General features: G+C 33.7%; 1 protein-coding gene across 1 annotated transcript in view; it reads left to right on the forward strand.

The window, feature by feature from the left end:
* The window catches only part of LOC118183992 (uncharacterized), a 543,427-nt gene that overhangs the window by 435,337 nt on the left and 82,563 nt on the right, over positions 1-25,527 (forward strand). The window contains exons 133-138 of the mRNA XM_085809921.1: positions 829-991; positions 1,409-1,596; positions 2,901-3,132; positions 5,629-5,918; positions 6,377-6,503; positions 10,122-10,157. Of these exons, the coding sequence (XP_085666047.1) occupies positions 829-991; positions 1,409-1,596; positions 2,901-3,132; positions 5,629-5,918; positions 6,377-6,503; positions 10,122-10,157 (1,036 nt within the window). The remainder of the gene's footprint in view (positions 1-828; positions 992-1,408; positions 1,597-2,900; positions 3,133-5,628; positions 5,919-6,376; positions 6,504-10,121; positions 10,158-25,527) is intronic.

Raw genomic sequence — 25,527 nt, forward strand, 5'->3', positions numbered from 1 at the left:
TTTATTGGTTTTTCTCAGCGCATCAGTTTATAATGCAAGTAACTTTTCTACTCCTTTTTGTAAAGAGCGAAAATACGTGCAACATCTTTAATTATACTTTGCATGAAGAAAATATATATTTTTATACTGCACGCAGAAATAAATACATAAAGTATAACCTTTATATTATAATTACTTATAGAAACAATTAGACATTTTAATTCGAAGCAGAAGATTTGAAAAAGTGCTGTGCCTTCGCCACGATACGAATTTTGGACGATTGCTAGTACGACCTGCTTCCAATTACACCACGAAATCACATTAAGGAGGAGAAAATACCTTACATTCTCACATTCTTAAAGGGCGATTGGAGAGGTGGGAACCCTGGCGTCAAATCCCGGTGCTGACGAACCTTGTAGCTCGAATGCCACTTGCAGTCGTATGAATATTTTGAAACTAAGAAGCCGAAGAAACCAATTTTGCCCTCGCAGGATTGGAACTCCGGTCTTTTTGATTGCTAGCTGGACGTGTTTTCAATTACACCACGAAAGAACACAATAAAGAGGCAGGAAATTAGCTAAGCAGGCATTCACCGCTTAATGCCGTCTTAACTTAAATACTGCAATAATTAGGCAGAAAACAATAAACAATTTCGGTAATTAGAATCTATGGTTACATAAAACTAAAGAATAATGGAAAGTAGAAAGAGGAAACTGTCAAATTCGAGAGTTGAAAGTTTGTTAATAACTCAAAGTTATTCTAATGGTCAAATACATATATCTGTCCTTTTATTTATTTATTTTTTTAACTAAGTTGTTAATCTTGTTCTTCGGTTTTTCATTTTAACAGGTCGAAATGGTTGTATCATCTCAACATACTCTGAGCGTTTCAGAGGTCCAAACGCAAGAAAAGGCAAACGAATTTAAACCAAATGAGCTTCCTGGAACCCATAAAGTAGATATATTATTGCCAGCGGAAGTCGCTACAGAAGTGTCCGAAGTACTCACGCAAGGTAAGAAGACTCCCCAACCACTTCAATTTTGCGTCAAGTTAAAACATTCTTCTTTCGATCAAAAAACATTCAACGTAACTTACTTCAGTAGAACTCTTTGATTTTTATTTTCGTTCATGCATACGCAAACATACAAAAACGTAAATATATGTGAATTAGAATAAGTAAGAGAAAAGCGAATATAAATTTTATTTAAAAGGCGTTAAAATATGCTCTAAATTTAAAGTATAGAAACACAATGTAATTAAAAGCTAAAATTAAAATAATATTAAGTCTTTCGCTCAGTCGACATGAGAATTTGTTCTTCTTAAATAACTGAAACGCACCACGTTGCTTAAAATTAATAATTGTGGGGGTTTTGAAATAATAATTCAGCTCATTGAGCCTTAATACTGAATAAATGTTTTTCATTTCCAGGTCATACAAAGGACCTGAAGGACGGTGAACTTCCAGGAACTGAGAAAGCAGAAATATCTATCCCATTCGAATTAGCAATGCAGGTACTGCAAGTACTGGAGAATAGTTCTGTCGGCGATATAAAGCCTCAAGAAATGCCTGGAACTAAGAAAGCCAATGTTTCCATTCCGTCTGAACTCGCAACTCAGGTAATTCAAAGCCTTCTTTTTTCTAAAAGCAATTTCTAGATACGATTGTAATATATAATTAATTTAAAAGAACTTTCGCCACGAAGCCCGGTTATTAAGTTACATTAAATATTTCTTTGTAACGTATAATGAAACGAAATCTCATTGAATCCAAAAGTACGGATTCTAATGACTGATGGTGTGCACTAATATTAAGAGCATTTCTGTGAGCTACAAACGTTACATATTTGAGTACTGATTCCCTGTATTTTCGGCAACTAAGCTAACAATAATATTTCATTATACTTTTCATGGAGGTAATGGTTAAATGGACCAACAATTCTATGGATTTATTGAAGAAGCATGTTGTGCCTCAATTTCCTGATGGAAAAGATTTTGAAGAGGCATTATCTTGCACTTTTCTATTATTAACATATTCTTTCTTCGATTACAAGTTTCACTACAGGATGCTTTGGGAACTGACAAGCGTTCAAAGTATAGATTCCAGATCGTTAGACCTGATTTCATCCGGTATTTACTCTTTAGATTTCCGCTCTTTAGATTTCTTTAGATTTCTTTAGATTTCTTTTACTCTTTAGATTTCCGCTGCTATCAAAACGGAGATTCTCAAGAATTCTTCCCAATACATGAATTAAGGAATAATATGATTGGCGTTTTACATTGCAATGGCAAATCAGTTTTGACATTTTCCAGTTTGACGTCAACCGCGTGAAAAAAAAAAACTGAAATATAAAGCAATAAACTGTAGATGTTTAGGTGCTAAATGTATTATTTTGTATTGTTAGTATTGTTAATTACCGTGCAGTGTTTATATCTTTTGAGAGGATTAATTATAGAGGAAGTAACTGAAAATAGAAATTGCTGATGTAGAGGTCGAGTTGTAATGTGTACATGAGTGCCACAATTTGGTTATACATTTTGAGGATAAGATTGCAAATTTTCAATATTAGTTTTTTCGTAACTTTAAAATAGAATTTCGCTTTAATTCTTTATATAAAAAGAGATTCATTGAAAAAATTAAGTTTTGAAATATTTAAAAAGCATAAAGAGTCTTATTTCGCAGGTTCAGCATTTAATTTACAGCACATGATTTACGTTACGTAAGAGTCTCCAGTTCGCTCAACTTGCTGCTAATAAAAAAGTATTCTATTTAAGTGTATTGCATGTTGAATCTTAGAGATTATTCACATAGTATTTCATAATGAAGAATCTGTGAGTAATCGCAATAATTAGAAAAATATGTAGATATTAATCAGATCAGACTTACGTTGCATATTTCTTTAAATGACTGCGCATCTAATTAGGTAATGGAAGTGTTAGCTGGCAGCTCTGTGGGAGATCTGAAAGTTCTGGAAAGACCAGGATCTAGGCAAGCTGACGTGGAGTTCTCCCCAGATATCGCTGCTGAAGTGTCCATGGTCGTACCTCACAGCACTTTCCAGGAACTGAAGGCGGGTGAAATACCGGGTTCCAAAGAAGCAGAAGTCAGTGTGCCTTCCGACGTCGCTATGCAAGTCTCAGAAGTGACAACCCAGGGTAAAAGACGTCTTTTAATAAATATTTATGTAGAAATTATATCTGATTTCATATTTAACAAATCCAGTGAATCTCTATGTAAATTCTCCCTTAGTTCTTTTCGCAAGTACTATTCAAACACTCGGTAATCTAATCTTTCACGAAATTGTACACAAATAGTTTGTAATAGAATATTTATCAAGATTTAATATCTATAAAAATATAAATGTATAGAAAAAATTCTAATATACATTTATCAAATTTCTTAACATCGGTATATGAATAGAAAAATTTTCTGGCAATTTTCTTAGTCTTCAAGCAAGTCTAGGTGAATGCTGTTCTTCTCCATATTCCCATAAACATCGTCAATGGCCATTACATAAGATCTAAGATTACTCATCATACAAGACACCATTTTCTACGCCAGCGGCCGAGCGGTAAAGTCGCTGAACACTGGTAGTTCGGTCCGAGGTTCGAATCCCGCGAACGGGCTGGATGCATGGGTGTTTTCGTGGTTTTCCCCATGTGTAACGTGTATACGAGCCAGTTTCCCTTAGAAAGTCCTCCACGAAGGCATCCCTCCCCTTAGGCAGATAGCCCTAGTTAAGATTTTTAATTTATCTTTAAAAAATTACGTTTGTACTGCTTGCAATCGGAGAATTTTAAAAGCAGTAAGCATATTTTTCAATAATTTACACTTTTTAATAATATGTATATATATATAATAGTATGACCTTGGAGAAAGCTTCAACGGATTGGCGATGGTTCTTTTCGTTTTAATCTGGAAAGGTTGTGCGTGGTTAGAAAGGAAAAGTCTCGAAGACAGATGTAGCCATAAATTTCACACAGAATTTTATTCTTTGATAACTAATTCTTAGGACACATATTCTTTATCGTTGCACATTATCATTATAGGTGCGCTATACAACCCTCAATTTTATACAGATTATATTTTTAGAACCATAGACAATATCTAACAGAGGTTAAGCGACACGTCAGCGAACGAAGCAGCGTTTTGGATACAAGGAAAGCTGAAGCTAACGTGCGCAGTTATTCAATATGGAGACTCACCAAAAGAAGGTTTTGGCTTAGGTTGCTTATTTCAGTTCTCGAAATTTTGAGTTCAGGTTACGAATTAGCTACATCATCAGCATTACGGAATTCGTGAGAATGGCTGATCTAGAAATGACGCAGTCCGGAAAAGTTACTTTTATTTTTAGAATAGAGAGGGGGGAATTAAGGGCTCTTGCTAGTTTAAATTAAAATTTTGTGATTAACGTATTATATATATATGCCCTCGGGGGGGGGTTTGACTCAGGAGAATTCCTGGGAAGTACTGGCTAGGATCTTTACTTAAACTCAACCACGGGGTTATATAATAACTCTTCACAGAACTAGAACCCGAGTTTGTTCTCAAGATGGTTCAAGCTTGGCAGGGACCGTAGTGGTACTGTCGTGTCTGCCCCTTGGCCGTGGGGTTGTTACATCGTATGATATGTGGCTATCTTTGGGGGTTTGGTTTATCGTAGGAACTTGTACTGATATGGACCACCCTTTTGAATTCTCGATGCTCCCGGAGTGATGATCGGGGCAAAGAGTCTTCGTATTTTAACTCGTCAATAGCGTTCTTTGTGGAAGCCCAAGTGGGAGCAGTGGGGTTCGCGCCCTCTTGGATGGTCTCCGAAGTACGGACGCAATTCTCGGAAGGCTCGGTACCATGGCGGGGTTCATCTCTGGTGTCCTGTCCCTATCTCTATATATATGTAACATTTTAAGTGCGTAGACACCACCGGTACTTTTTACAACTTGCAGTCTTCATGGCCGAGGGTGGCTATTTTGATGCGCTACAGCTTGAAATCTGTGTAGTTAGGTAGATGGATGCATAAACCAAAAACTTCCAGGCGCGGCCATTTCAAAAACTCAACTTTATTCCCTGATAAAATTCGCATCACTTCACTTTTGGTAGACAAGGCATTTATCAAATCATAGTTAAATATGATAATTGTTATTTACACTGGTTTTAAAAATACGACATAGGCATCTTAGACAGCTAAGCAAAGCAACATAGAGATGGCGGAAGTTAGGAAAAGGAAGGATGTAGTTGCTTGTGAGCAGTATTTATACTAAGTAGGTGCATAAAGTATAGCTAAGCTGTGATTGATTAATTTTAGGTTGTTATATAACGTGGAAAGATCTCGCAATTGGAAGAACAAAGGGGTGAAAACACCAAATTTAGAATAGTTAATTTTAAGGTCGCCAGTCGTTTCTTAGCGCAGCCATCGTATTTGTTATATCTTGAATATATAATTTGTAATATATCTAGTTAATAATCGTTATGAGTAGTCGTACTGTTGTTATAGTAAATAATCATCATTTTGACACCATGTATTATGTACAAAAAAATTGTCAATCTCACTTCTTTTATTTTTGTTGCAGTGCAATGATCATTATATTTTAGTGAAATTACTTATTATTTGGAAATCAAATAAGAAACCCCAAACCACTCGTTTATTGCAGGATCACTGGTAGAACTGTCGGAAGAAAAGCCAAGCACTGCAACAGCTCAAGCAAGCATACCGTCTGAGTTGGCTATGCAAGTGCTGGAAATACTTAGCAATAGCTCTGTTGCATCTCTCACTGCAGATACCATGCCGGGCGCAAGAAAAGTCGACGTCATTCTGCCTTTTGAAGTGGCAACACAGGTATATGAAACACTGGCTCACAGCTCACTGGGTGATATGAAACCGGAGGAGAAACCTTCAGCTTACTCGGCTGCTGTCGGGGTCGTTGAAAAAGTATCTGTACAGGTAATAGCAACCTTTTTCAACATACCTAATTACTTTTTACTAAGATGATGAAACATAGCTCTCTCTCTCTCTTTATGCAGAATAAAAATAAATGGCGTTGATCAAAAGTCAACGTTCTAGACTTGAAATAGCTAAAAAATAAGAAATGGATGTTTGCGAAGGCCTTTCTGAAACCGAAATAAGCGCAGTAGTGTCGGTAAATGCACTAAAACGCGCAAGCTTTCATTCTTATCTTCACTTCTTTTAAATCCAGAATGCCCATTGCTGGTCCCGTATCTAAAAGCAATGTTAAATCATACTGCTGCATCGAAGTTCGCATTCTGTCCGTAATCGGTATCTCAGATAGAATTTCTATATCTATATGGAAGATATTGTAATGATAAAAATTCTAAAACTGATAGTAAGCACACCTAAAAAATGCTTACAGGTGTTGATCCTTATATTTGTCTTTTATTTAGGTATCTCAAGTAACTCCAGATCTTGGACTGGGTGATGTTCAATTGGAGAAACTTGTGCAACGAAAGGCGACACAGTCTGCAAAACCAGATCTTCCCATGGCTCAATCTGAAACTGTCCAAGTTCTAGGTGCGTGCTTTATTCTCGAAGATTCACCACTGAAACGTAACTTAGTATACGGTTACTTTGGCTTTAAATTTCCATATTTAATAGAAATATCCGTTTCAGCAGCAGATGGATGTAAGATTTTTGGTTGATAGTAAACCATGCGAAGAAAATCGTGTTTCCGCATTTTCGGCATTACTAAAATGTATGAAAACATTTTATTTCGCATCCAGTAAAAGTACTTTTTAAATAATTGGAAATCGTTCGTTCGCAAGTTTAAGCAATTCACACCGAAATTCCTACGTTATTTACAGCAAATCTAAATTTTTTTTATAAAAAAGGCCCTAAATTTCGGGACGTGCAACTTTACACTCTTCATATGTTTTGCTTTTAAAGAGAGAGCACCGTATTATTACAAACATTTTTCCTTGCAGTAGAGAAATTCAGTCTTAAATTTCTTAATATTTATTTTGAATTCTAGTAATACTCGTAATAAATAATTTTCCCTAAATGTTTCGCCTTAGCATGGTTGAATTGTAATATGTGCCGGAGCTACTCGTATGTTACTAAAATGTTGTAGCATAGAATGATATTCGTTATTCATTGCGATACTGCTAGACACAGTAAGAATTATGATGAAATAATGCGTTAATTTGTTAGTTGCATTGAGGCTTTCAGTTTTCTGTGGTCTTATCACTAGTAGCTATTATCATCATCGATTGTCTTTTTGATCATCATAATATACCACTGAATAAAGCAAAGCAAGTGGGTGTATAATTTTATATTGACCTATAAGAAAACATGAATCTTCTAATATTACAGTTGAATAGGTAAGATTAAAGATTAAACGCTTTGCGTCCTATTGATTTCACTGTCAAGACAGCTATTTCATCCGCTGGGAACTTAAACAGAGTGGGATAGCTTAGCTGAACTCACGCCTTGCACATGCCTGCCTGAACTTTCAGTATTGTATGAAAGTGAAGTGTGATATACCATATATGTGATATTTTAAGCTTGAAATTTGTAAATGAAATTTACTCAGTACGTTATGAAGTAATACCAAAATTGAGGAAGTATTGCACTATGAAAAGATGAGAAAAAATATGTTTTATTGTTTAAAAATATATATTTAAAACAAACTGACAGTTTTATGGTACGCACGATTCATTCTTTATGCCCTTTTGCTTTTCAACATTTTATACCCCATTTAAAGTTTCTGTCAAGTTTCAAAATTATCGCTTGGTTAAAATTGAAGACAGTGTGCTTCATTCCTCTGCCCATGACGCAGTAGTTCTTGGTATTCTACAGAAGTGATATTCTATACACCATAATGTTCAACACATGTTGACAAGAAGTGTATCAACATGTATAAAATCTGGATTATCGCGGTGAGTACTCAATCACTTGCATAAGAAACAGATCAAAATATCAGCAGTAAAAGTCGAAGTACATTTTTGCCATCGCAGTGCACTGTTTGGCTTCAATGCTATAGCTTTCAGTTGGACCTGGAAGCCATTTATTAACTTTAAGAAACTGATGCAGCGATGGTACAGCTGGTTAACAATCTTACTAAGAAATTTATCCACGACACTGAGGCAGCAAAACGAGCTAGCGGAGGGTCTCCCAGAAGTTACTGAAGCTTTCATACAATCTGTAACTGTGGCAGCTAATTTATAACAAAATTTACTATATCTTACAATATGGCTGATAAATAATTCACTAATATAAAACAATTAACTTATTCGGAAGATTGTAAAAAAATTTTAAAGTCTTAACTATTTAATGCGTCTGCTATTAAACTTGACTTATCTACGCGTAGCTTTACGGTATTAATGAAATAATTCAGCGCTGACAGCTACCTAACTGTTTTAAAGCTATATTAACTTACTAGAGAGTAACACTTGAATAAAATACTCATTTAATATTTTAATTACAATTTTATTGCTGTAATATATGACATTTATGCTTATTACTATCTGTAGCAAAATGAATAATATTTTATACATAATTGAATAACTCTGCTTTTTAAACATTTGTTTGTTTTTGTATTATGTTCCTGTTTTTCAAGCTCTGAATGTCATCTCCCTGTCTTTTCCCAAACAAACGTGTAATATACTACAATGTATATCCACAATATGTATTGCATTCTGTGTTGGTGTTTGATACCTGCTCTAACATATGAATCCCACTCTGCATGCTCGAATCCTGTATTCTTTTCTAGTGAATTTTTTCTCGAATATTCGAGAAAAATGCTCAAGATTATATTATGTTTCTGTCACTTGCAGCTAGGTAAGTGTTTGATTAATTTCTTTATTTAAATAATTTCTAATTAAAAAAAATTAAAATTAAATTTTGTAAATATATATTTATATTGTCAAATGCTTTTATGTAATTCATTTTAATACGTTATCAAATGAAATTTGAAATGTGATAGTTGAGTGATTTTTTGCGCGATTTAAATATTTCTGTTGCGAATTATTACAACAAAATCAAGATATTTACTTTAGTATAAAATTATTTGTAATATTTAGGAAGAAAGTGAGTTTTTGTTCTCATTGCCGCCATTTTATCTATATGTGTTCACACAGGCGCATAGTTTATAGTATATTTGGAGTGTGTTTTGTTTAAAGTTAAATTATACTTTTAGAAATTCGCTTTAAAAGAGTCTAGTCAAATTTCAGTAGGTACTGAACTCTGTAAAAGTAGCTCTCTCTCCATATATAGATATAAATATATAACTTTATCACGTCACTTTATTATATCCACTTAACTGGTAATCCAGAATATGTTAGCCGGAAGAACCGCATTCTGTTGTCGTAGGAGAGATTCAGCAAGTTGGGAAAATACCGCAATATACAGTTGAGACCATATAGGACCAGGGTGCACATGACCATATGTGCACCCTAGAAGTCCTATTTTTCTTGGTGAAAGATACATTCGTCTAATATATACAATGTATATTTGCAATGCATAGCGGTTACAGTTGTTGCTATCACGCTGTCATGAAGCAGCTAATGCACAATAGGATTTGCTGCTGCAATCTTGTTGGAAAATTTGGCTGGTTGTTTTTATTTATTTGGAAGACTTTTAGGCCCCTAGTAGCTCGTCGATCATTCTGACCAAATATCTCAGCCGAGTTCAGCTCTTATTTCAGTCGCAGATGGTGCACATTTAAACATGTGTTGTCAAAAGCATTATCTTTTCCCAGACCTGCTATATATTCACAATTGAAATACGTGACATTTTCCAAAATCCTCTGTTTCTGAAACGCAAAAACTCTTGATCTGTTACCCGATGATCGTGTTATATATATGTTAATACATATATTATAATATCGTAGATGGCTTATCAAACATTCAACTTTACATCCTGGCATTGTGTCCTTGACATCTTCATTTATGTGACTTACCGCACATATTTTATATCTGCATTGGTTGGTGGTTATAATAAAGTGACTCGATCCTGTAACTAGCTCGCTGTCTATGCATGCTTGTGTGCATGCATACGTAAATGGCAGGTGCCGATATAGAATTGAAAAAAGAACCATTCTATTTTATTTTAAATTTCTCTAACGCGCAAAAAGTCACATGTACTGTTAAGTAATTGTTTTTAATTGAGTATTTGTTTCTTTGCATTTCTCAGTGATGGCAGGAGATGAAAAACCCTCAAGGGAAGAAGGTTCGAAAAATCAACTGTTTATTAGCATCTGGCTAACAATAACTTAATTTAAGCAATACAGCTCACTCTTTGGCAGCTCTTTTGGGAACTTTAACTCATTATAAGTAGTTCTAATCAGTGTGAATAATTTCCTAACTATACAAGGGCGCGCTAACAACTCCAAGTTGGTAATAATTAACAATGTTGCAGCGTAATAGGGAATAGTCACTGTTTCTCCAGTTACATAACAGAGTATCATTAAAACAGGCATAGATGTCTCATATATATATATATATATATATATAAACTTATTTTACTTTAGATATTAATAGTAGATAAGGGAATAGGCACAAATTTACCAGTACGGGAAAAATTGATGAAACTGTGCGGAATGGGAGCAAGCTTTAATGGTGTAAAATTTATCTGTATTTTATCATTTCCAGCAAAGTATGGGCTAAAACTACTGGATATCGAATTATTGCGATATTTTGCAAATTTAATGAATTGCTTGATGAAAGATGTCATCTTACAGAAATCTCGGCCAATTCTAAAGCGGTTTTTTTTTTTTTTTTTTTTTTTTTTACTGATCAAATGCCTTAACATATCTAGGGAACGAAAACAAAATTATTCTATGAACTGTGACTATTCCCTTGTAAAAAATGAAATCTCGTTGGTTAAAGCTAAATTTTTCATCATTAAATGCCTCTGCATTAATTAAAACTACAGTGCAGATATCTAATATTTAATTTTCTAATGCTTTTCTCACAGAAGCTTTCGCTAAGAATCTCATCTGGTTGTGTTCAAGAGAAACTTCTAATCTGGCTACGCTTCTAGTTTTGGGATAAATGTCGGATGTTTTTATATTACAAGACTTATCGACTAAACTGGACTCTAATGCGGATTCGCCTAATACAGCTACCTTCTCTTCAGCGGATATCTACATTTAACATACGGATTACTAATGAAATTGCTAATTAACATTTTAAGGACTCATTCAACTAAAATGGAAGCTGACGTTGTTAATACAGCTACTCTCAACAACGGACATCTTCATGTAACCTCAAGGACTGCTAATGAAGTTGCTAATTAACCTTTAAGGCTCATTCAGACTTTATCAAGACTTATTTGACTAAAAGAACTCTAATGCAGCGTCAACTAATGCAACGCTTTCTCGCGTTCATGGAAGTGTTTATCTACATATAACGTAAGGAACTGACTACTAATGAAATTGCTAATTAACTCTGTGACATTCCATTCATTATTTCTTAAGGTTTTTCAACTAAAAAGGATTCTAATGCAAGGTCGCTAATATAGCTATTGTGTGCTTTTCAACGGGTATATCTAATCTTACAGTTTACTAATGAAATTGCTAATTGAAGCTTTCTAAACTTTAAGATGGCAAATTATTCTAAGAGGTTTTGAAAATGAATTCTAGTTTATTTTTTAATATCTTAGGATATTCATTCCGACTTTCCGTAAGATAGTGTCGTTAATGGAAGAAAAATATCAGTATTGATATTTATGAAAGAAGTGTACATTTTGCCTTTATACAAGTTCCTGATACGATCATATTTATTATCACTGCGCTTTTTAGTTTCTCCATTTGGATTTCGAAAGATAAATTATATAAAGAAAGTAAAACGTTTTATGGTCATAATATAATTTAACAATAACTAGCCATTTTGCCAAATGCGAAAATTAGTATCAGAATTTATGGTTTTCAATTTCTTGAAGTTCTTAAATCTATAAATTGTTGACAAATTTATGGAATGTATAGAGGGATCCGATAATAAAAACATTTGAATAGAAATCTGCAGTTCTGAGTTAGTATAATTATTATGTGGAAGTTAGAGTAGCGTGCAAAGAAACATAGTTCGTTGCAGTTTACTATAGAAACATGTAGTCTGTAAATAGTTTCATTTTATAGCATTGCATCATCTTTACTTCGACTTGCCATTCGTGCTTACAGTGCACCCCAATCAACTCAATCCATGTTCACACAATGTGGCTACTAGTACTGTGTAATTCCTTCCCATCCTTTGCATTTAAAACCTTCTGTTAACTAAGCTTTACTTCGAAGACCATAAATTTCTGTTTGAATGTAACTCTTTGTAAGCTCTACATCCCCCTTTAATTTGTAATCTTTAACTCATTTTCCGTATGCATATACATATAAAGTTCCGTATTGAGGTCAAATTAATATTCTGTCGCTCTCGCGTTTTAGCAATCTAAGCATTGCATTAAATTTTCTAAGGACTTGAAGTCTACAAACTAATCATTTCATTAAGTTTCGTAATACTTGAATAAACTGAGATTTAAGTTTCGAATTCTTGCCAAATGAAACGTTCAAACTGTTCGATTCAAATTGTATTCCAGTTCTTGATTTAGGAATGCAGTTGAAATTACGTAGTTAGGCCAAACTGAAACCACCATTTCATAGTTCGTATACAATGGTCGTTGATCATTCTATTTTCTTTCAACGAAGACATCATTTAAAGTAATTATTAAATTACGTCATCCACATACATGCTTTGAAAACGATTTCAGTCTCATTTCGCTAATGCCATTTAGAAATACTGAAGGACATTAGATTTCTAAGGCAAACAAAATAGCTTCTCACAAGAAGATTCATGTCTAAATTAATATTAAATGCTAAAATTTATAAATATTATAAAGCTAAAATTAATATTCAGCGTTCTGGTCCTCTTGTATTGAATAATTTGCCATTTATTTAACTATTTAACGCATTAGAAATTAACAAGTTTTAAATAAGAATAAGATTAACGAAAATTTTAATTCATTTGATAAAATTTTGACTGCCTCCTCTAATATCACCTTAAAATCATTTATGTAGAGTGCAATATAAATGTCTAGCGGGGGGATTTATTATGTGATATATAATATTTTTTATTTTTATTCTAACCTGTATAATGTTTTATAGTTTTTATTTATATATGAATTTTTGTTGTTTATCACCCTCATCTAATTTATGTATCAGTATTTGGACATACACGTGTATACTAAAATAATTTACTATTATCCCTGTTCAGTGGAGGTACATTTAAATATTCGTTTTTAATCATAAACTGTTTTTACCTTAACAGGCAAAGCCGTATGTTATTGTGCGCAAAAGCTAATTAAGATAACTATCGGCTTCACGATAAATGATATATTAGTGAAAATTTCTGACGTAGGCTAGAAGTCCTATTTACGAATGAATAAAAATATTAATACTAATTTATATAAAATTACGAATTGAAAAGCTCTTACGACTTTCCTTTGCTTAGGTATAAGTTTTAGATTATCTGATGTTACAGACTTTGTGTATAGCCAGGCACTGAGCAACAAATTTGGATATTCTGATTAATCTGTATACACGGCCAAGTGCCCTATTCACAGTTTTTTTTTTTTTTTCAAAATTCTCTAATGTTCATGTTTAATGTTTTGCTAGGCGAAAACAGGTTAATGTTAAACTACGTGATGATCCTCGACTTTCCTAAAATCTGAGATCTTAGGTCGACGCCTTAGATGCCTAAACTGTAATCAAGCCTTATGTGTAGATAAGATAAATCAAAATTTATCCGTGTATTTTTATTCTGGTGTGCTGCCCACTTCTTACTGCCATATTATATTTTAGCTATTAGGTTAGCAATAACTGTCTCAATAAAATGAAGCTGAGTTTCCTTTTGAAACTCCTGTGATGATGTATGCAAAATCTGTAATGCTGTGATATTACATTATGAACTCATATATATGAAAAAGAAAAAAAAAATGAAGTTTGCAATCGATAAGATAATCTCATTACAGCACTAATAATATTAGTATGGTGTTTAGATGGAGTTTAGTAAGAGTTCTTTGATAGAATTTTATCCGAATGTTGAGACTAAACTTCACATAGTTTCCTAGCAATCCCTTAAAATTGCTTGGTTTATCGATTTTCTTGTTTCCTTAGTGATATTAAGTTTACTGAGAAGAAGACATTAAGTACTGAAATCATAAGATGCTTTCCTTCTTTTTTCAGAATACAAGTAACATTGGTCACTCATTTATTAAGAAGTAATGTCATTCACTTTTTAAAGTAGTGTTTCAATACTTATTCATGTAGCTTTCTCAATATCGCTCAGTACACATCGACGTTGATCAATACTTTCATTTTAATTTAATTAAAAGAAATAAAAATGAATGCTTCTTTTTCATATTCTTTATTTATAAAAACCATAGTTGATGACTTTGCAATATTTCAGTAGCAACAAAACAATCATCATTAAGTAGTATTTTTTTTTAAATCCCGGAACTCCGAATATATAAAATCGTTTGTGTTAAATTAAAAAACTTCTGCAATAAAAATCTATCGTTTTAGAAATGCGTTTAAAATATGAATATATGTTTTAATTTAATTTAGTGAACATTGCTTGTTTTACACTCATGTTCAAAACGTTAAGTAGCAAAACTAAAAAAAAAACCTAAAAAGTGGAAAGATATCGAAATTTATTTGAATTCATTGAACCTTCATGCGCTATTTAAGGAAAGTGACTAGCACGAGGATATGGAATGGAAATTATCAGGAAATAAGTAATATAAGTATATAACGTTGCGCGCCTCCAACTTGCACGCAACCAAGAGGTGACTGTGAAAACTTGTATAAAAGATAGAGCCTTGTGAAGGGTTTAAGTCCCTTTTTATTCAACGTAATAAAATTATAATTGCGTGCTCTTGACGCTCACAGACTGTGCCAACTTGGCAGTCAAAATAAAAATAATAACCTGAAAAGAAAGTAAAGACAAGATTCTAACTACGAGGCTCTCTAAAATAACTAACTCACCGCGTTTTACAATACCGCTGCTGATTCAGCAGACTTGAAGCTCACTGGAACGATTACCACTACTTCCCGCCAAGCACATAGGCCGAAACGCGGGGTTCTTCAATTCTCGCTAACTACCTCCGCGCTCGCTAAGTAAGAATATCACACACCGAACTTGTTTCCTCTCTATTTAAATCATAATACTTCCGCTGATAATTTGAATGCTTGCGCGTTCTACTCAAAATTTACATATTCTGGCATTGGCAGTTCCAGGGGAAAGTAAGGCTTGACAGGAAAGATAGTTTAAACTTAACATAAATGTTAGTTAAAATAAATATAAACCCTACAAGTAAATAAAACCATAGTAATTTATATAGCAAAAACTTCATTGGTAAAGGTTTGTTAAAAAATGACAAGAACTTTACAGTAAGCACCAGCCCGACAATATCGCTTACTGCCAAAAATAAAATCATCCATAACGATTTCAGACATCTAAACTAATTCCGTTGAAGCAGATATACTCTTATCTTGTTGGGAGGTTGATGGTCAGAAGTCAAACCCTTCCCAAGCATATCCCATACGTGTCAATAATATTCAAGTGGGGTGATCTCAAAGGTCATTCTATAGAAAGTGTTTCTGATTCTAAGTATTGGCTAGCAACGTAGCCCATATGAACTCGCCCTTTATCGTCTACAAAAATGTCATCATGACCTATAAGCCATAAGAAATGGGCGAACATTCTGGGCAAGGATGTGACCTTTATTTCGTTCAGTAATGACAGTACCGTGAAGAAAGTTGCAGATATCAGTCCAACTCCCGACATCAGGCCCTGTCATGAAACCATTGCCTCTGTATGTGTGCATCTTGTGAACATCAATAGAGTGATAACAAATTACAAATATTTTCTAAATAAATGACTGTCGGGAAATCAATGTGATAAACCAAACTGCGCCTTTGTTGTGGAGTTAGTGGAGGAGATCTCAAGCTCATTTAAAATCGATCTTGGTCAACTAGTACACAGCTGATATACGTGATATCTTTAAACCTCTGCCGAGATTCTTCCTTTCGATGCTGTGAAGTCAAGGCAAGGTGATGTACAATAATTATGACCTGCAGTGTATCGCCTGCGGTCAGAGAAAGCGGTCATCCTTAGACGTCCGCTTAATTGATTTACTACGACCCTTCACTTTGATACCGATTTTATGGATGAAAGATGAGACAATGATTGATATTAAAGAATTGGGTTACCTCCGAATGTCGCTAGGTCGTTTGGAAATGGCTTGTCGCGTCACTCAGATGATATTGTCTACTCTTTTTTTCAAAGCTAGCTACTTTGATTTTCCTTCTGGAGTGCTGCGATGCAAAGATAAACGTTCTGTGCAAAAACTGGCTGTTCTTATATTTAATTTTTTTCTTATTTTAAAATTAAGTTACGCAAACTTAATTATGAAAATTGCATTTCATAATTACAGCTAAGACGTTGTTGTTTTCCTCGAATAAGCTAATTTTTCCGTTTCTTACTTAATATTTGGACACCAGTGTATTCATGTAAGGTATGGCAAAATTGATGAAACAGTGATCTATGTAATTTTGCCTCAAATTGCATTATGTGCTGAATCAATTATATGCCGACTAAATCAAGCAGTTGCATTTATTTCTCTTAAGCATTTGATTTTATCTCTTTGGTGTCTGTACTGAAAAAAAGGTAGATATTTTCAGATTCAGTTCCAATAGTGTGTGTTGATTATGGCAAAGCCTCGAGAGCTATCTGCCTAAGAGGAGGGATACCTTCGTGGAGTACTTTCTAAGAGAAACTAGCTCGTATACACGTTTCAATAGTGTCATCATACTTAAAGAATACTATATTGTCATACCTATTAAAGACAGACAACATTGAAGTACTAAATGCAGTGTCTTTTATATTTTCTATAAAATGGTTGAAAAGTTATTTATTTCATCCCTCTTCTCTTCACTAGCATGAGATTCATTTTATCATAAGAACAGGTTCGATATTTTTCTAATATTAGAGATCTGTGTTGGTTAATACTGTCTGCGATATAGAATGTGCACAGTTCTGGAAGACGCTCAAGTAAATTTCCGCTATAAAGTGACTTTTAAAATGACTAGATTTATAAATGAGTAAGCGCCAAGCTTGCCTTTTAAGAAAGAGAAAGCGATCGATGATTCGTCGAACCATTTTCCAGGCATCAATGTTTTTTCTTTGTACATCATTGCGTAAATTTACAGGTGTAAAATTAAGAACGAATGACTCATATTATACAAGTACGCTCATAAATCATAATTTAGGATAGTATCTCATGGAGGTAGGAAAGGGAGCAGGGGCCATTCCGCGCTAGAAGTGAAGCACTGCTTTGAAGCTTGGGTCACCAGACGGGGTGTTTTTTGTTTACATTCAGAAGCTCGCTTGACAAAATTCTGATAGTATTTCGACACACGACAATTCCATAGAAATCGAAAAAGGGACACTCTCGCATGAAAGAAACATTCATAGTATGATTTATAATAGCAATTTGTATAGTTTACTGACATTTACGCAAAAATCACATCTTGGTTATTTTTCGATAACTAACAACAGCGATTTTGATTATGAATTTGTTTTATAAAATTCTAAGCTGTTGCACTACAAAAATATAGATTTTAAGAAAATTGCTAAAAGAGATCTGCCAAAATTTATTTTCTAGAAGATTTGAAAAGTTTGGAACTTGATGGCTAAATGTAAATATAAAATTATGTATGTTAAAATATTTGTAATTAGGCACATAGGTCAGATTAAGTTTTTATTAAATAAAGTAACGCATGCAAGGGCTATCTGCCTAAAGAGAGATATGCCATCGTGGGGGAATTTTGAAGAAAAACTGACCTTTGAGTGGGTATTAAAAATAATACTTATAATTTTCATTCAAATTATATTCATATATATTTATTATGTAAAACTTTCGGGTGTATGCTAAATTAGTGTAAATTACTTTACACGAAAAATATAGTGAATGCACAGAAATTAAAGATTTGCACATGCCGGAAATGATAAATAGGAAATATGTATGGGTATTTATGCATGTGCTTGCAAAAAGCATGTATCTGCCTTTGACAAAATACTTAAATATTCATTAAATTATTTATAAATGTATTTGAAATGAAGAATTTATTCACTTAAAAACAACTGTGATAGTACTGTGAAGAAATCTAATGATTAAATGTATCTAATTTATAATGATTATAAATGTTATCTAAATATATAATAACCTTAATATTGAATTGTAAACATAAATTGAAATCCTGTTGACAAATAAGTTATAAAACTATTTAAGCAAGAATTGTTCGTATTGGAAAGCAATCTTTTTAAAGGTATTGTAAAGCAAATGCTATGAGATGCGCACTTAAGAACGTAATAAAGAGTTTTGGAATATGTATTGTTGAAATGAAGGGTAAAAAGAAAAAAATCTGATAAGTATAATTAAAAGAATTATTCCCTTTACATTTTATAATAACTCAGTTACAAGTTTTAAATAATACTAAAAAAAAAAAAAAAAAAAAAAAAAAAAAAAAACTTATTTTATTCCCTTTCAGAAATGTTCAGAGAAAGTCAAATACTATTTTCCTAATAATTCTTTAATTTAAAATGAACCGAATAGAGCATTAATTATAAATTGACTTACATTTTTCGATTTAAAAGAAGCCAAAAAATCATGTCATATTTAAGAAAGTATTTTAGGAAGAAGCTCTATAAATAGAAAAGAAATAATGCATAATTTTAATATTAATAATACAATAAACTTTGATCTTAATTTTTGTACCTTAACCGAATAAAATCGAATTACCTTAATTTTTTTTTTCTAATGTAATTAACGAAAACTTGTGAAAATATTTCATTCAAATTAAACCATTCTGAGAAAAGTATAGCATTTAATTCCGTTCAGAATGAAATGTTGTTTAAAAATATGTTGTTTTCACATACTTAGGACTCTGAAGTGTTGTAGAAAAAGAAAATATATACATTTATATGTATATTTGCGACGTAATTACAAAATATTTACACCTGAACGCGTCAAATCCCATAGAACTCAATGGTAAATGACCCAATGTTTTGGTCACCACGTAGGGATCGCCGGTGCTTCAGAGCAGGGTACGGAGAAACTTGTTTAGGGCGACTCCTTCTTACTTCCTACCTCCATGTAGTACCTACAGAATGTACGGCTTGAAATAGGAGCTTTTTAATTCCTGACTATTAATCGCTGTGGTCTGCTTTCATATTTTGGGGTTATAGTTTTATAATTTATAATTTTATCTTCGCATCGCAATAAAATAATTGCAATAAAATAATCTTCGCATCGCAATAAAATAATCGGTCTCTGGGAGACCCACAGTTGTGAAAAGGCATCCCTTTGTTTACGTGAGAGGCGTAGTTGCGGAGACCATTTCTCTTTTTCCGTTTTAATAACTGATACACTACATGTACATCACGATTATGTATTTTCGGCAGTTCCCGAACATTGAGATTTTGCATTAATTTTGTAAAACAATCTGGTTAATTACTATTAGTTTTGACTACTCTATCAGTAAATATTCCATATATCACGTAGCGCTTGACACGGCACGGTTAGATGTAAATATTTGCTTCTTCTGTAATACATTTTTAATACGAATTTCTATTCCTTCAGCAGGATTACCTTCCTAACTTTAGTAGATATTATCATTACCTTTCTTTAGAACCTTGAATGTAAGTATCCAGTAAATGCGCCATTTTGCTTTTGCGATACATGCACTTATATTACTTACTGTTATTACAATTGTTTCCGTAGAAGGCATAGACATGAAAGGAGGTGATCGAGTCACGTGGTGTACGGAATAAGCGCCAGGATGTCTTCCCGATCCTGTGTGTAGCAATTAAAAGAAAATAGGCATTATACTTATGACCATTATAGTTGAGATGAAAGGGTAGAAGTAAAAAAAAAGAGGGGGGAGATTTATTTCGGATGTTGGAAAAAACGCTTGCAAAGTCATTTCTGTCCAAGTCACAACGAAAGGATGATGATGGAGGTCGTAGGTCGTCTAGAAAACCGCTGTGTATTTGAATGAGTGAAGGAGCTGTGGTGATGTAAACTGCTGGTTAGCATGCAGGTGTTTAACTATTGGCTAAGAATAGGGAGTAAGAATACACAGTGTATTGGATAAGCGGATAAATTAATTGGAAGGGGGACTAATTTCAGAGATTTACTAATTTTGAATAAAATAAAATTAGACAAAAATAAAATAAATGGGTCTGGAATAAATACCAAAGAGCAACTGGGAAAATAAATAATTAATGTAGCGGCCAAGCGCATTAAACTTTTAAATCAAATATAAGAATATTAAACAAGTTTTGAAAGTTGGAATCGAACTGCTTTGATTAGGAGCCCTGTTTCCAACCATTACGCTACAAATATCACAGTCAAAGTGATGAAGAAAATAAAATTTGTCTAAATGTAGGAGCACTGCCTGTAGATCTTTTTCTGTTCGTAATATCATAATAATCGTAGTCAAGTTGAGGAATTGACTCTTTCTTAACTTTTACGATAGTAGTGAAAAACGTTCGTACGATTTTTAGCGATAAATTTCGCTATGCTTTTGATATTATACCCATCATGAATATTCCTAATGAACCACCTGCTGCCTGTAATTGATCTTAGAGTGGCATTTTGGAGTGCTTGAAGCTTGTGAATATTCTTTTTGCATACGTAATCCAGGTAGGACAGACATGTTCTGGGAAATAATTTAGCTTTAGTAGCCCCGAACTTGGACATAATATATATGTAATGGCATTTGTTTTCCAATTGATTTTTTGATTGAATGGGTTTCCAATTGATTTTTTGATTGAATTAACTGCATTTATACATAGTAATATTTAGATTCAAATCCAGGTTCCTTTTTTTGCAAACAGTAAAGATTCTGATTCATCCACATTAATGACTATTTTCCAGTTCTGAAGCCAGGACTCCAGTTCTTGTGTGTCTTCTTGTAATGATTGAACGACTGAACGTAGAGATGCATTTAGAGTCATGATCGCTATGTCATCAGCAGAGATAGCTAGTTTTGTGTTTATGATGCGTAAAATTTCATTTGCATAAAGGCGAAATAATATTGGCCCAATTAGGGACGCCTGTGGGACGCCTGCAAGTTTTTGCTGTTATATATAATAATTGTTGTAGACAACGACAAAGTATCTACCCGTAAGATAGGAATTAATAATGCGAATAGTGTAACCTGAGAATCATATGGTGTTTTAGTTTGTAGACTAGCCCCTCAAGCCATACACAATCAAAAACTTTAGAAATATCGAGAAACAGTTCTCTAATGATTTGACAATTTTGAAGTCTTTGAGAGATCAACACCGTCACTGTTTAGAGCTGATGGCTGGTTGAATGTTTTCGTGGAAATCCGTGCTGCTGTCGAAATTTCTTTCTTTCATGGAATTTAGTATTCTCTGCAGAATGTCTGACAGAGTGATTTCGTTGAGCAACGAGAGCAGGTTGATCAGCCGATATAACGATAGGTTACGTTATTCTTTTCCAAGCTTCAAGATTGGTTGGATTATTGCCGTTGTCCGATTCAAAAAGTATTGTTGTTGTTACTAGTGTCGCTTGTCTGTAAGGAGACCCAACCCACGAATTATTATTGTGACAAGAACTAATAGATTGCGTCTGTCGTTGGACAGAGCCCTAAATACCATACAGTTGACAGTTCAACTTTATACTCATGTTCGCACAAGGTATGAAGAAGGGCACCCTTGGGGGCGGATCCGAGGGTCTCCCACCTCTACCACGATCTCCCGAGAGGACTTTCGGCTCACCGCATATTTTTAGTGCCCCATACCTCGCAGACACTGTACATTTACAAACATACATGCCTTCTCCAGTATTTGAATCCAGGCCTTTCAGAGTATGGCAGTCAGCGTCGCTAACCACGTTCCCATCTGGGCAGCCTGATGAAAGTATTCAAGTTGCATGATGGAGCTGATAATATTGGGTAATAATCTGTTACGAAATTTCTGTTGAATTCGATTTTTGAGCGATTTTAGAGTTATACAGGCATGCTGATTTTAAAATTATAGCTAGTTTTCACCTATCTCGTCAAGTTTTTTCTGTGCACTTTTTGTGAATGCGACCACTCTCTGCGCCATCGTGCGTGGATCATAGGAAGTACTATAGCGTCATTAGGTTTTCTTTTTTTCGAAGCAGCAGACATGAAAAACAGGCTGTGCTCTCAGCGGGACTCAAACCCTGGACCTCTCGAATACCCGTCCACTTAAATACGAAGGCCTGAGGAAAAGAGGGAGAAAATATCTTATGTACTTCTCTTTTTAAAGGGCGACTGGGAAAAAGAGGACTCGGAAGCCAAATGCTCGTGGTGACGAATGCGATGGGACTATATATGTTATGAAATGCTAATCCACCACCTTTTAGTTCGGACGCCACTTGTAGAGTCATTAGGCGTTTTTGAAGAAAGAGACGTAAAAAATATGCAGTGCTCTCGCCAGGACTCGAACCCTGGACTTCTCGAATACGCGTCGAGTATGCTTCCAATTACACCACGATGGCATGCGGAAAGGAGAGAGAAAATACCTTATAAGTACTATTGGTTGACAAGAAAAAGTGCGTTTCTGCAATACTTTCGAATTGATGATGGATTTGTGTATTGGCATAACGCATATGGTATAATGGAAGCGTTGATACTTTCAGTCTGTAACGCAACGCAATGGCGACTGTTCTTCAATAACTCAAATCAGAGCTTGAACTGTGTCCTCCTTCACAATGGAAATTTATTTCGTGGAGTCCCAATAAGCCATTCAGTTTGTTTGTGTTAAAAATGTGAAGACATAAAGAGACTTAGCAATTTTTTGCAATATCATATGCACCAACGAATCATCTGTGTTGACCTTCAAATGGTCTGCTTCCCCCTTTTGCAAGCAAAATGGATATACCAAGTATCCCTGTTCTTTTGTGTATGTGAGATGGATGCAGTTGAACTGGCTGCCAAGATCTGATCTGAAACCTGATGACCCAAACATTCTACATCAGCTGCTTGTCGACAGAAAGAACATTATGTTTCCACCTCTGCATATAAAACTTTGGGTCATGAAGTAATTTGTTAAAGATTTGCTAACTGAAGGAGACGGTTTCAAGTACTTCATTTCGGCATTTCCTAGCCTATCATTTGAAAAGATGTAGCCCGGTGTGTTTGATTGTCCACAGATTCGGCAATTCCTTTAAAATGAACATTTGATCTGAAAACTGACAGAATGTCAAAAAAATACTTGTTTGGCATTCGAAAACATTATCAAAGATTTTTTTGAAAATACAAGAGCATCATAGAATTAGAGCGAAATTGTCCAGTAGCTCTAAGAGAGCTTCAAAATGCTTTGTTGCAACATGAGCTTCAAACTGCATGTATTATATAGCCATCTTGATAACTTCCCAAAAGATCTTGGTGCAGTCAGTGATGAGCAGGGTGAGCGAGTCCCCTAAGATTTGAAGTTCATGACGGGTTAAACACTCCAGAAAAAGCCGTAAGGAAAAACATTTACCTTAATATATATGTTTACCGTTTAGTAAAAAAAAAAAAAAAAAAAAAAAAAAACTTCACGATTTGTATGAACAAAATTTTAATCGCAGTAATTATATATAACCTTTGTCTGAATGAAATAATTCTTTGTGAACGGTATATTTGGAAAGTTTTTCCCTCTATTTCCCTTTATAAATAAATTTTTAATGATTTTTTAGACAAAGAGAGGGTATCCTGTAGCTTAGAAAGTTGACATGATAGGAAAAGGTGAGGTTATTTTTGGATTCAGAGGCTAAAAGTTATCCAAGAAAACGAAATTGCTTAACAAAATTGTTCCCTATTGTAATTTAAATGAATTTATATAATATGAAAGATCCCATCTCTTTGATCATTTTTATGCAGGGGTTTTACAGGTCCTGCGGTTCTCGATATAACGTCTGACGGCATAACCAAAGGGATATTGATCGCGCATGGTTGTGATAAGAATTATGTAACTATGTTAGATAATTCTTACCAGAATGTTAGATAATTCTTACCAGTGTTTTGTTTTGGGGTGAGTGATGATGTTAATGCGAAACTCAGAAGCTATTAATGACTTAGCTTTCTCAATTTCAGTATAAGCAACCCCGTTTGAGCCATTAAGGAGCAAAAGATCTGTGTAGCAACTATTACACGTAGAAACCGTATTTCAGATTGAATTATCATCACTAAAAAGCGATTCGAAGTTGATATGAAATGCGATGGGATTATATATGTTATGGAAATTATAATATTTCTCCCCTTTCTACCACCTGTACCTGTGCGTACGCATCAATTGTTGCGTATTTCTATCGGGTAATAGTGATAGTTGTAACTCACTTTCTGAATCCCTCTCGTAAATTATCAAACATTAAATTAAACATTAAATTAAGATTTTCAGATATGTTAATTAGTTAAATTAATTTTTATCGTAATTACTTTTATGTACACTGCTCAAAAAAAAAAAAATGGGACAGTCCTATATCTCCCGATCTACTGGGCCGATTGACAAAATTCAAATTGCGTTCTTCATGTCTCAAAAGCGCAACTTAGGATATATATTAGATTTATATATAGCACTATTCTAACATAGGTATTTTGACACAAAATAGGACTTTTTCTGAAATAACATACCATTTTTTTTACATATTTCGATTCTACGACTCAAATTACGCCTAAATATGAAATTTTGTAAAATTTGGAGCGACATTTACGGAGAAATTCACAAATTTATGTTGGCACTATTTTTGTCAGTTTGCGCCAAGAATACTTCACTTGGCGAACTTCTTAATATATGGCAACCTAGTTTCCTTTCCCGTGAGAGGAAAGAAAGTCACCATCGTTCCTTTTTTCCAAATAATATTCTTTATATTATATTTTTAATTATAACTTATTATATTAAGTAATTTTTTCTTTTTCGAATTTCATTTTAATTGCTTAAGTTGCATGGTTTTTTTCGAATAACTGTTTTAAAAATTTCTATTTACCTGTTCGAACTGCGTAAATAAAGGTGCAGCGTTTATTTTTTTTCAAATAGTTTTCTTTATATATATTTTTTGTGATAGTTATTATTTTAGGTAATTTTTAAATTCTTATACTTTTATTTTAATTGTTTGTGTTGCATTGTCTCTTCAGATAATTGTTTTAAAATTTTCTATTTATTCCTTCGAACTGAGCATTTTAAATATATTTATTAATATAAATTTTCCAGAATTTGATTTTATTTATTTGAATTGCATTTCTTTCGGAGGAATACTTTGAAAACTGCATTTATTAAAAGAGAAAATACAGTAAACCACAGTTAACACGCCTTTCAATGTTCCGTTCAGAAAAGATATATATAAATAGGAGAGATGTATAACCGACATTTTAACTTAGGATGACTTGCATACACTGCTTTAAACAGTTTTACAATTGTGTCCATTGCTTTACACAATTTTATCCTACATTTGGTTTCTTAAATGTTATTCATATTTTAGACAAATATTTTATTTTTGAAATCGTATGAATCAA

The sequence above is a fragment of the Stegodyphus dumicola genome, chromosome 2, assembly GCF_044657685.1.
Source record: "Stegodyphus dumicola isolate Sdum_Otavi_A_Nest chromosome 2, ASM4465768v1".
Classification (NCBI taxonomy): Eukaryota; Metazoa; Arthropoda; class Arachnida; order Araneae; family Eresidae; genus Stegodyphus; species Stegodyphus dumicola.